We start from the raw sequence: 12,718 nt of genomic DNA, 5'->3' as shown, positions 1-12,718 counted from the left end.
AAATTCTTCATCTTACTTTAGAACCATGGCAGCAACACTACTTGGGACTACAGAGTGATAATCCTTTGTATTACTTGTCTTGTTATGAGCATCTTGTATCGTCTATCATTAAAGCTTTACATATAGCATGTTCACCATAGCATACATGGTGGGGCAGAAACTGTCGATAACATTGATCATGCTGTGTGATAATATAAATGAAGTGGGTAGAAAATCGATATTATTCTCCATCCATTCAATCTTAAAGCACCTCTCCAGAACGATGATGTGGTGGTGTCTAAGTGCGTCTGCTAAGAGCGTTGTGTGCCTCAGTATTTGCATCTGCACGGCTTGCCTCAGAGTTCACGTTGACGTGCATGTGTTCGAAGCACAGCCTGAGCTTTTTCTGTGAGCTGTTTTCTGTTTTTGTGCTCTGTTGAAATTGTCTAAGGCATGACAATTTGTGCAGCTGTCTTCACATCACTCACATCCACCTGAGAGGTAGATAAGGAGTTGAGTGAAGTCTTATCGGCCTGTTTGATAACATTTATATAAAAGTTCCGCTCTGGGCATACGCGTCTGAGCCCTGTGTTACAGAGATCTTCCTCACACTGACAACAATCTCAGCTTGAGCAGCAGAAAGTCGAGCTGGGATAAATTTGAGCAGATTCTGAAAGCTTTGGAAATTGCTTAGCCTGGCAAAACTCATGCGGTGTTATTATTAAGGCGATGTGGAATTACCTGTAGCCAAGCTGCAAATAAGCTGTCTTAAAAGGTTAAGTCATAAAGCACAGGGTTTAGAGGGCCAATGCTCAGGGGCAAACTTGAATATGTGGGTTGAGTGTGCCTCGGCCTTTTTTAGAACGAAGATCAATGCAAAGCTTGTGCCTCTTAAATGAGAGTAAAATGTCAAAATCTCTTACTAATTTGCAACAACATCTCAACAAGCTCTGGTTGACCCTGTGGGAAAACGCTGACATTTAAAGGTCCTTCATTCACTTGCCATGATTTCTAATTCCCCATTTCTCCTGAAAAAATATGCAATGTGAAAAGACTGGGTCTATTTATTCCCATCAAATGTATTTCTATTGAGCAGCCAGTTGAGGCCGTGTATTCATTTTAAATTAAGCTGAACATAAAAAGGCATGGCTCTTCAGGCAGTGTTACTGAAAATGACAATATTAGAGATGCTCTGATTGACTGAAAACAGTGCATGTCCTTGAAAATTAACATAATGCGTACGTGGGGATGTGGTATACAGGTGTGACAGTCAATACAGCAGCAGAGACAAGAAGAGATGAATGTTTTTTGAGACAAGCTGATAAAACAACTCCAAAATTTTCCACAAGTGTGTAACTGCACAGAGACAAACATGACTATTAAACCAGCTGAGGCAGATCAATTCTGTTTGAGAAGCTGACACTTAAACCTGTGAAAACAGCTGAAATAAGACTGGCGATACAGTTGAAAAGTGACATGTAAGCCACTGCCTTGAGGCTGAGTATGTCCATCAGGTCAGGTATGGGAGAATATGCCGATTCAGTACTTGCTGTACTAATCTGGCCTCCATCCTGGCCTGGCCATCGTCCAGGACTTTCGCCCCCGGCGTCCGGACCAGTCCACTGGGTCCTGGGCACCCTGTATGTGGTGAGCTGGATAATACAGGGAAAAACATGCCCAGGTGCTCGTAAAAGCACAGCTGCTATTCCCTTATCAGGATGCTAACCCGCTCTCCTAAGCACCTCAAGCATTAGACCCACAGTCTTGCCAATGATACCTGAAGATCCGCTGAAGAGTAGTCATCACAAAAGCCAACAAAGGAGTATGTCCATGGCTGTTGTATTTCACTTTTCATTATCTGAAAGCAGGGGTTCCTAAACTTTTCAGGCCATGACCCCCAAGATAGCAGTGTCAGAAATCGGGGACCCAATCATTCCTGGAAGTGGTTAAAAGCATACAATGATGCACAAAGTGTCACATACAACTTAAATTTTAGGGATATTTTTTGTACACATCACTTACATTTAAGCACAAGTCTTACTAAATAAGCTTAATTTTACAATAATAGATAGAAATGCCACTTCTAATCATTATAAATTCCTTTTGTTTCTTTGGAAAGCATCTTAGGACCCCTTTCTGTGCCATGCAACCCTCCTGGGGGTCTCAACCCCCATTTTGAAATGATGAATATGTATCAACATTAAAACGTAAAACTAAAGAACGGCATTTGCAAGGCCTCCTCTTTTCATCAGCTGCATTTACAAACAGGGGCGGTGGAAAGTCACCAGTTAAGACAGTCACCATTTCATTTTATCCACTGGTAGCATAATGTCCATGTGCAGAGAAAAATGCTAAGGTAACAAGCGCAGGAAGTGTGTTCTGACCACTGGCCATTAGTTAGGGCTTATCTGTTGTTACTATTGATTACTGATATCAATAATGTCTGTTTTGTCTCAGAATTATCACCATATTTACTGTCTCCGTGTTTGTAGTTTAAGTATTTACAGTTGCATCTAAAAAAATAAAATATCTTACAAAAGTTCATTTTTTTTCCTGATTTAATTCAAGAAGTGAACCCTCCATATAGAGTCATCCTTACAAAGTGAAATATCTCATGATTTTTTTCCCTTAATCTTGATGATTGTGGCTTACAGCTCACTAAATTCAAAAATCCACTATCTCTAATGTTAGAAAATCACAAAACATCAGTCCCGAAAAAGGATCTAGAATATTGGAATGTCAGCCATTTGGAAAATAATGCTCACTCATGCACTCAGTAATTTGCTGGAGCTCTTTTTGCACAAATTACTGCATTTATGTGATTTGGCATGGAGCAAATCAGTCCGTGGCATTGCTGGGGTGTTATGAAGCCCAGGTTGCACTGATAGCAGCCTTCAGCTCATCTGTATTGTTGAGTCTGGTGTCTCTCATCTTCTACTGTAAATTCCCACAGAGATTCTGTACAGGGTTCAGGTCAGACCAGTTGGCTGGTCAATCAAACACAGTAATTATGACTTCATTGTGTGGCAAAGGAAATCAGTATCTCAATACATTTCTCAGTAGATGGAAGCATGAAGTGCTTTAAAACCTCCTGGTAAATGGCTGACAGTGTTGACTCTGGATTTGATTAAGCACAGTGGACCAACAGCAGCAAATGACATGGTACCCCAAACCATTACTTACTATGGAACTGAAAACACTGGGCTTTAAGAACCTTCGGTTCTGTGCCTCTCTGCTCCACCCCAGAATCTTGGGCCTTAATTTCCAAATGAGATTCAAAATGTACTTTGATCTGACAACAGGACTTTGGACCACTGAGCAACGGTCCAGTTCTTTTTCTCCTTAGTTCGGGTGGGACACTGATAATGTCTGTGGTTCAGGATTGGCACAGCACTCATAGCCCATTTCCTGGGCTTAACATACTGACTCCAGCCTCAGTCCACTTCTTGTGAAGCTCCCCTTAGTTCTTGAATCTGCTATATTTGACACTTCTCTGAAGACTAAGCTCATCCCTGTTGCTTGTGCACCTTATCTTACCCCACTTTTCTCTTCCATTTCACTTCCCATAAACATGCTTTGTTACTGCCTCTGAGAAGAGCCTGCTCTTTCAGCAATGACTTTCTGTGGCTTACCTTCCGTGTTCATTGAATCATTCTGAACAGAAGGGTACTGTACTCAGCCATAGTGTCCAAGTGTGCCTGGAGAGACAGTATCAGACATGATACATGTGTATTCAGGCACAAAACGCACAGAGGTATAAACGCAACCAGGCCTGAGTATTGGGTATTTGTCAGTAAGCAGAATTGTAAAGAGGGTTGTTGTTGGCATCTCAAAAATAATAGAACATCCATAGTAGCCTGCAGGATGGAGTCCAAACCAACTATGGCCATACAAGGAGGACTTTTATGGTCCCTTTATCAGGTTGCTCTTCCACCATTATGACATGTCAGTACATTTCAAAGCTAAGTAGACAGAATAACCACTAGCCAGCTGCCTTTTCAAAACACAAAATATAAAGAGTACCAATTTCAGCCAATTTCACTAACAGATGATCGCATCAGGTGCAAAAAAAGTGATTGGGCCTCCCTAGTATTAAATTGCACATTATATTTTGCTACTCCATTTATATTTACACAGCACACAGGGTTGTTTACTCCCATTTCACCCTTTCACAATGCTTGAAACCTAACAGGTAATTTGGCCACATTTCCAACCTCCAGTCCATCAATACTGCCTCTGTGTAAATAAAGAAAAGGCTGTTAGAGCCCCAGCCATTGTTCAGGAACCAATCAATACTTGACTGCAGGGTAATTGGAATATCTTTTTTTTAGCAAATAATGTGGCATAAAAGGACCAAATGTGACAAAATGTAAATGTATAAGTGAATATTGTTTCAAATAATTCAGTTTTAATTGAATTGTTCAATATTAAGCCTTGTAGGGGCCCTCTGTCTTCAGCTTTAGTTTAATCTCAGTGAGACATTAGGGAAGCCAATCCACCTTGGCTTCCTAAGCTATCTAAGTATGTGGGATTTCATCATCTGCTTAATTGCCCACCCTAATTTGCTTTGCTGGCACTGTCACAGCCCCATTGTACTGTTATCAACTCACTGGGCACCGTAATTAACTTTACATTGTAACCACCATCCCTGTAAGTGGAACAGACCAGCTGTTAAACACTTCTAACTTTTCTCTTTTTTTTTTGCCTTTCCAGCAGAACGAATATACGTGTCCACGCCCCCTACCTGGTGCCTGGCTGGGAGATGTGCCTACCATCCATTAACCCCCAAAAGGAACTGCTTCGGATTGGGTCCAGTGAACGAGGACATCAAATACAGAGAACTCATCGGGATCCAGCTACCATGATTCACATTCAAGGATGCATTTATAATGTCTGTCCATGCTAACAAGGGCAACCACTGACCAAGACAAAAAGGAAATAACACTGTCTTTTAATTTTTTCTTAAGATTTTATAAAGTCTTGTTTTTGGCCCGTGGTCTTTGGTCATCAGCTTTGCTGCATTCCATCCTGCTTCATCAGCACAGAGATACTGACACATGGTTGTGGAAATGGAGCCCTGTGGTAAATAGAGGTTTGGAGGAAGACTCCTAAGCACTAATGGATGGTTTTAACTAACATGGGAGCGCATTGTAGAGACTTTAATAGCTTACTGTCTCCGTGAGGACAACATGGCATTGTTTTGAACACAGGGAAAAGACTGCACTTATTCAAGAGGCTTTAAAAAAGTGTATACTGAGCAAAGATGAAAATGCACTGAATGTAGGGCTTTTGAGTGCTCTGCTAACACAGCTGTGTATAATTTAAAGTGGATTTCCATTTCTTGATTTCACAGGATGCATCATGTTATCATCTTTCAATGCTTTTCTTTTTTTTTTTAAGAAAGACTAATCAAAGGGGTGGGATTGTGTAAATGTGCCTCACTGGAGCAGAAAATTCATGAAAGGAGTCACTAAGCTCCTGTGCACCCGGCAGTAATGAGGAAGCCATCTCATCAGGTGGAAATCAAGTCAGCAGCTGGAAGATTGTTTGAAGCCTGCGAGAAGTTGCCAGAGGATACAAACTATCCCCCAGCCAATGACTCTTGGTGAAATCGTTTTTTGCTTTGATTGGTTTGCTTTAGGTTTCTCCCCCCTTAGACTGGCTACACACAAGACAATTTTCAAATCATGGTTGATTATAAGCCCGTGATGGACCACAGACAGATGTTTTTAACATTGTAATCATCCAAACTCAAACACTAGCCGGACCATGACACCATGTTTGTAGAAACAGTTTCAAAGTGGGGATTCCTGAGCCTAACAGAAACTCGTAATCAAACGTGACTTCAAAGGAAACCAAATATGGGGGATGATCAACATGTGCAACATCTGGTTGGTGACACTTTTCCAGTCTTCTCATTGCAGGTATTCTGTCAGCCCGATCTGGAATATATAGATTTGAGATTGAGCAGTGAACTGTGCTTATGAGGATATAACCATGTGGTTCACAGTCACACTGAGTGTTGAATATTAAAGGTTGAGTATTCATGCAAAAGTGCTTTAAGTTTTCAATAAGCAACGTCTTTAAGTCATTGCTAGCTACTGATTGAAGTGCATGTGTTTTTAATTAGCTTAAACAGCCACTTGTCTCAGAACTTGTAATTCTTTCCTTGACTTCTAACAGACTCGAGTCGTGTTCCTTTGAGCACAGATTCAATCATAGGAAATAGTCACACGGTGCTAGATCAGGTGAATTGGGAAGGTGATCGAGGACTGATTTGTTTTTTGGGCAAAAACTGCTTTACAGAGAGCTTAGTGTGAGCTGGTACATTGTCTTGATAAAGAAGACTCTCAGTTTCTCTCAGTTTTTCTAGAATCTGTTTGCAATAATGTTGAATCACTGTTTACCCTTCTGGAATCAACTCCTCCAAAATGATACCCTTACTGTAAAAAAACAACAACACGGCCCTGAATCTAGACTTGTTTTCTCCATCCTTGGTGATGATGGTGTTTTACAATGCACTGACTGCCGTATTGGAAAATCCAACTAATTATTGCATGTAACTCCTTTAAAAAAATTAGTCCTTCAATTTGATCCACTATGTCTCCATAAATTTCCTTTGTTTTTCCATTTGAGCAGGAGTCAGAAGTTTAGAGACAACTTTAGCACACACTTCTGTCAAGCTCATAATTCATGCAAAATTTGACGAACTGTCTCTTTATCAATGGAGACTATTTCTGCCATCACTCCTAAGCTTAGTCACCAATCAGCTGGAACGGCTTGTTCAATGTTATGAATGTTTTCAGAATTTTTGAAGTGCATGGGTGCTCAGAACGTCTTGGACAACGTCTCTGCCATCACTAAATCTTTCGTGCCATTCAAACACATGTGCACCTGACATGCACTGTTCCCCGTACGCCTCAGTTCAGTTTTGTCAAGACACACACGATGTGAGGTTAAAAGTTCTTCTTTATTAGCAGTTCTTGATTTGCTATCGTTGCTGTTATTCATGTTTGGTGGTATGGCTGTTCTGGGATCCCCCTGCTCTTTCTGAGCCTACAAGGAAAGGCCGAGGCAGAGAGAGAAGCAGCATTGAACATAAAGCAGAGCAGGCATCAATAACAACAGAATGACACTGATTATGTCAGATAAAGCATAAAGGAGGAGCTGGGTTGGAGGAGGGTTGCAAAAAGCAGCTTGAAGAGAGAGCCAGGCTAAAGCAGGTTAAATATGGCAGCATAAGTGCAATTAGCCAATAGCGTGCTTAGAGCCAATCAGCTGGCTGATGAGGGCTTGCGTGAGATCAGCTGATCTTAAATATGGCAGCACTCAACTCCGTGGGCTGCCTGAGCTAAGGCTATACGCTTGATTTAATGTATGCACAGATTCGGCTGCTGTTTTATTTAATTTCACCAAAAAATTCAAGCTAATGTGTTGCCCAACTTTTAAGCTAAACATCTTCTGATGTCTTGGCAAAAACACAAGTACTTTAATCAGTAGCTAGCAGTGAACTAAAGAAGTCACAGCAGTTTTGCACGAATACCCAGCCTTAAATATAACACTCGGTGTGACTGTGAACCACGTGGTTTTATCCTCATTAGAGCAGTCTCATTATTTAAAAGCCATACCTCGTACTTGAGGATTATTTAGTCAAATAGTTGGTTGCAACAAGCCTTGAACCATTCCTTCTCCCTGTGATTATTAGGTGCGGAGGATCAGGTCCAAAATCTGGCCTAAATCGTCTAGAGTGTAGCCATTCTAAGTTGATTCTACTTGCAGGTAAACCTTGGATATCTGGTTTGATTATGAGGTTTAAGAGAGCGACCAGAAACAAGGGTAAAAGAAGATGCTCCTTTTTAGGGTAAAATGTAATTTTCTGAGATTATAATGTTGTTAATGTTGTACTTTATGAATATGTGTTCCTGCCATTTTCAACACCAAATACAAAAGAGCCAAATGGAGCCTTTTTTGGCTTTTGGCTCTCCCAAACTTGGATGTTACAGATCCAGGATTTGCTCTCTTAAAAGGAAATCCTCAGAAAATAAAATGAAGCCTCAACCTCCCTCACATCTAGCAGTGCTCTCTTACTGAATTGGCTTTTTTTATTCATGTGTGTAACGTGTACGTCTTTGTGAATAAACGGTCTTGCAAGGACAGTCTTTGTAAAGAAGATCCTGTCTGAAGGATAACTCTGAGCACTGCTTACATTAAATGACTTGTGTTACAAACATGCTACACTTTCCTTGAAACAATTCGCCTGTCTCTCCTCAGAGAGACTGCTGTTGTTGCTGTGTGCGGTTCCACGTGTGCTTGTGTTCCATCTGTTATGAGTTCTTTATTCTATTTCAGATGCATTGAGTTGTGAACTGTTCGTTTCAACCTTCTTTCTACACTGAAAAAATGGTAATTTTCTATTGTAAATTTCTGCTCCTCCCTTAAATTTGTTGATATTTAGTAAGCAGCTGTATTCTTTGTTCACTTTCAACAGTATGTTTTATAATGAAAATAACAACTTAATTGGTGAGCAATATGAATTGGTCAAATTAAACTATTCATCAATCATTTTGTGCTCAAGATCAATGTAGTATTTCATATTGTGGGTGTCTGAGTGAGTTTGAACAGATGCTCCCCCTTTAATAAGCTCCTGCGCTGCTCAGTGTCTCCATTCATGCCTGTTAGAGTCGGTTCAATCCCCTACAGATCAGCAGTGACGAGGCTGTCACATCAACATTAGCCTCATTAATTTAGAGAGCAGAACATTGATCTCACTTCGACCGTTCCACTCACCGTGGCGCACAGTTTGGGCCCCACCAGACCTCTAATTATGCTCCTTGTGTAATGTGTCACATGTCTCGGGAGGAGGTCCATGCTCCCTGAATTTCCTCCACATTATCTGCACCCAGAACATGTCAAGCTGTCAGTGGAGAGGTCCAGATGGCCGATGTGCTTCTATCTCCCTGTGGTGGTTTTTCATACTGCTCACTACCTTGTATCTCCGCCTTCTTTAGCGCACCTTCCCCCTCATCATGTCTCCCTCTCTGCCCACATCTCACTCACTTTCAGTGTCTTCTCATTATTTATGATTCTGTTGGTTAGACTCCTTCATCTCTGCTTCACTTTACTTCCTGTCTCCACACTTTAAAGAGCGTAGTTCAACCAGAGTACAGAGAGAATTTTCTTCTTTTCCCTCATGCTATCCAGTCATGCTGATAGTTTACACCCAGCTGGGTTGAAAAGCCCATTTTCAACAAAAACTAACATTATACTCTTTATGAAGATAAGATATGTTTCTGAATCAAACAGTATTTTTTTTTTTTTTTTTAAGCTTTTAATATCTTGTTTACTTTCCCAATACGGCGGGATTAAAAAATGCAGTATGAGGATGTAAAAGCACTGAAAAAATTCATAGAGATTGGAACCTTGAACTCTTTCGATTATCCACTGTAACCAGGGCTTGTGCATGCAATAAAATCAGTGTTAAAACTAGGCAAAAAATTGTTTTCTGATGGGAAATGGACTTACATGGTCACAGGAAGTCGACACAGCATCTTTGTGTGAAAAGTGAAGTCGTGAAAAAATCTTAATCCTGTTTCTTCCCACGGCCAAGAAATGACAGCTCTATGGGTTTGTTTTTTTCCCCCCATTTTGTCTCACCTGGACTTATCCTCTTAAAAAGCTTGTAAAACATCAACCCTGTGGTGCACAGTCAAACTTGTGTTTTTTCAGGACAACCTGGGCTTGAAAAATATGTGTGCTGCAGTAATGTCACTTGGATTTTTAAGTAGTAATGGGACCATAAAAAACTTAACAAAAATCAAAACTCAAAGTAAACAGTAATGTCTCAGCTATTTTTTGCTTGTTCTCCCATTGTTGAGGACCAAATGGTAAAAAAAAAAAGAAAAAATCATTCTGGGACAAAAAGACTTCAAAATATTCACAAATCTACAAAAAAAGTCCTTGGTCTTCTTTGAATTGGCTTCATTTGTGCTACTGTTCAAAGCAGTTCCTCTCTGCAGCGGGCTCTCTACTCTCTGGACCTGAATAGCTCATAATGCTCGTATCATCAGTTTCTGATGCTGACGGATGTGTGACTGACAGTGAGACAAGAAGGAGAAATGATGAAGCAGCGACTGAATCAAAGTTACAAAGTCACAGATACCGGCACTATGAGCGAGTCTGCACGCATACATGAACTCGCAATCAATCATTTCACACCGTTATGATGAACTTATTATGCATTGGCGGATCATGTGCGGCCCCGAGTAGCGGACGCGGAGGATTGTTTTTTTTGTCAGGAGAGCTGCTGCGCCTGGTATCTGGGCAATATTGATCTCATGAGATGATTTTCACCTTGACATAACATTTTGATCTCGCAAGATCTCGTCACACCCCTAGCGGAGAGCATTAGCTGCTATCAGAAATGAATTCGAAAATTGGAAAAAAATTAAAAAGATAAAAAGACAGAGTTAGGGCCTGTGTAGGGCCAGTGCTTTTAGCACTGGGAGCATTTTTTTTTTAAATTCAAAACCAAAGGAGTACAGTGCTCTAAGCGCTCAGCACCCTGTGCAGAAAAAATGCCCTTTGCATCAGCTGTTTTTGCCGCCACACTTAAAGCACTCTTGGTTGAAAACCGTTCAACTTTGAAACAGCGCTGCACTTGTCAATGTCACTTCCCCCTCATTTACCAATCACAGTCAAAAATGGGAGGGACATCTGACAATAGCAGAAGCGAAACCAACCATTGGTGACTTAAAATGTCAAGTTTTGACTGCTCTGTTGCACCAAAAGAGTCTTAAAGTGGCTAACTGTTCAGTTCAATTAGCCTTGTTGGTTTTGTTTTTCACTGTCACATCATGTCAGACTATGCAACAAAAGTCTTGTCCCATCTTGGCTAACAGACTGGCAACAATACAAGTGGGAACCCAACCAATTATCAAATGTTACTGCCATGACTGTCTTTGTGATCATGCATAATTTCATTGATTGTTAGGGAGGCAGGTCAAGCAGTGTTCAATTAAAGCTACAACAGTAGCGCTCTTTGTGATGCTAGGGGTCTAATAATCTGAAAAGAAGAAAACAACAAAGGGACTTAACTTTTATATTTAAATATAGCACAATATGGACTAGCAACTCTTCAAATACAACTTGAGGTATGAATAGGATAGCATCTAAAAACAAAACAGCCCAGTTAGCTTGCTATGCTAGCTTCACTATCTATAGGACTATTCAGGATAAGTGTCGTTCACATCATGTTTGGGTGTCAGACTAGAGAGAACTGCAATCAGGCCAAAATCTGTCTAAAATTGTGTAGGCTGATCCAGCCTTTAAGCAGATTTTGTCTTATTCCTCTTCTACTATGACACACTGATGCACCCTACAAACCATGCTTGCACAAGTTAACTGGTGGTAAGAGTATGACGACCCCTCTATGTAGCGCCAACGTCTTGTCCAAGTAGGTCACTTCTGGCACCCAAAGGTGAGGATATCAGTAGAAAATGTTAGCCAACAACTACCAGGTGACATCACTTTGGCTCTTTCTGGACAGAAGTGGAAGGTAGTTTGTGAAATCCCAAAGCAGGGCTGCAGCAGATGATAATTTTAGTGATCAGCTCTGTTGATAGGAGATTTTCTTTTAACAGAAGCTAGGACTCAGCTGGCATGTTTAAAAAATATTGCTTTCCTGACCTCCATTTCTGTGATTGGCAGAGGATAAAAAACGCAGGAAAATAATAAAGTGCATAATATAGCACATAGTACTTACAAAAATTTGAAAAAGCCAGTCTTTGAATCATGCTTTATAATAGAGAGGTTTAAAAAATGTAATAAATAATACAAAAAAAATTTTAAAAAAAGTCTCAGTGTGATGGAAATGCAGTGTGTCTGTAACCATAGTTACCCTACTCTCATTTGCAGATGCTTCCTAAGCAGGAGAGAGAGGCGAGAGAGACACTGTGAGGTAGCTCCTCTTCATCTAAAGGGCCTCATTCACTAACAGCTCTTAAGAGGAAATGTATGAAAGAAAGTTGCCAAGGAGGTTGTGACATTCAGGACATTGTTCTCATCTGAGATTCACTCTTAAGCACGTTTGACTGCTGATATCCAGTTTAAAGTCACATTATTGTGCTTTTTTTATTTAGGTCATTTGTAGTATGAAATAACTTAAATGAACCCATGACTTGAATGTAGTCAACTTTAATTTTGCTTATGCAATGATACTAGGGATGTAACTGTATCAGAACCTCAAGTTACGATAACGGTAACAAGTCCACGGTACAGTATTAATTGCAGTTTTAAAGAAACGTAACTAAAACTACAACTGAAAACTTGGGGAAAAAGAGCAAACAACAATTGCAATTAAAATTTTAAAATATGTTCAAAAAAGCGCCATAGGCTTTCACTGAGTTTAGAAATATAGGTCTTTAGCAATATATGTTCAATATATTGTGGGGAAGTGGTGTAAGAGTGTTTTGGTCTGCCGGATTCTGCTCCTCGCATCTTGGTGACTATTTTCGGGTTGATGATTTGCCAGGTGGATCACTTGTGTTTGCCATCAAGTTTGTCACTGCAGTCTGGCAGTGTCTGCTTATTATTTTTGTTTGTCCATCACCTTTTCTCCTTTCTTGACACAAAAATGCTTCCACACATCAGATTAAAAAGTCACTGCCTCAACCATCTCAAAAACCTTGGTCGCTTGGGTCCCACCATACACTGATTATCCCTCTCCAATCGTAGCATCCAC

The 12,718-nt window shown here is 40.4% G+C and overlaps 1 protein-coding gene across 1 annotated transcript in view; it reads left to right on the top strand.

Moving 5' to 3' along the window:
* lrrtm4l1 (leucine rich repeat transmembrane neuronal 4 like 1) overlaps positions 1–8,270 on the top strand; it is a 148,274-nt gene extending 140,004 nt beyond the window's left edge. The window contains exon 3 of the mRNA XM_041811220.1: positions 4,693–8,270. Coding sequence (XP_041667154.1) covers positions 4,693–4,761 — 69 coding nt within the window. The 3' untranslated portion in view covers positions 4,762–8,270. The remainder of the gene's footprint in view (positions 1–4,692) is intronic.
* The last annotated feature ends 4,448 nt before the right edge of the window (positions 8,271–12,718 follow it).

Source organism: Cheilinus undulatus, linkage group 17 (genome assembly GCF_018320785.1).
Source record: "Cheilinus undulatus linkage group 17, ASM1832078v1, whole genome shotgun sequence".
NCBI classification, from domain to species: Eukaryota; Metazoa; Chordata; class Actinopteri; order Labriformes; family Labridae; genus Cheilinus; species Cheilinus undulatus.
Note: the sequence above shows the minus strand (reverse complement) of the source record. Positions and strands in the feature narration are given on the sequence as shown.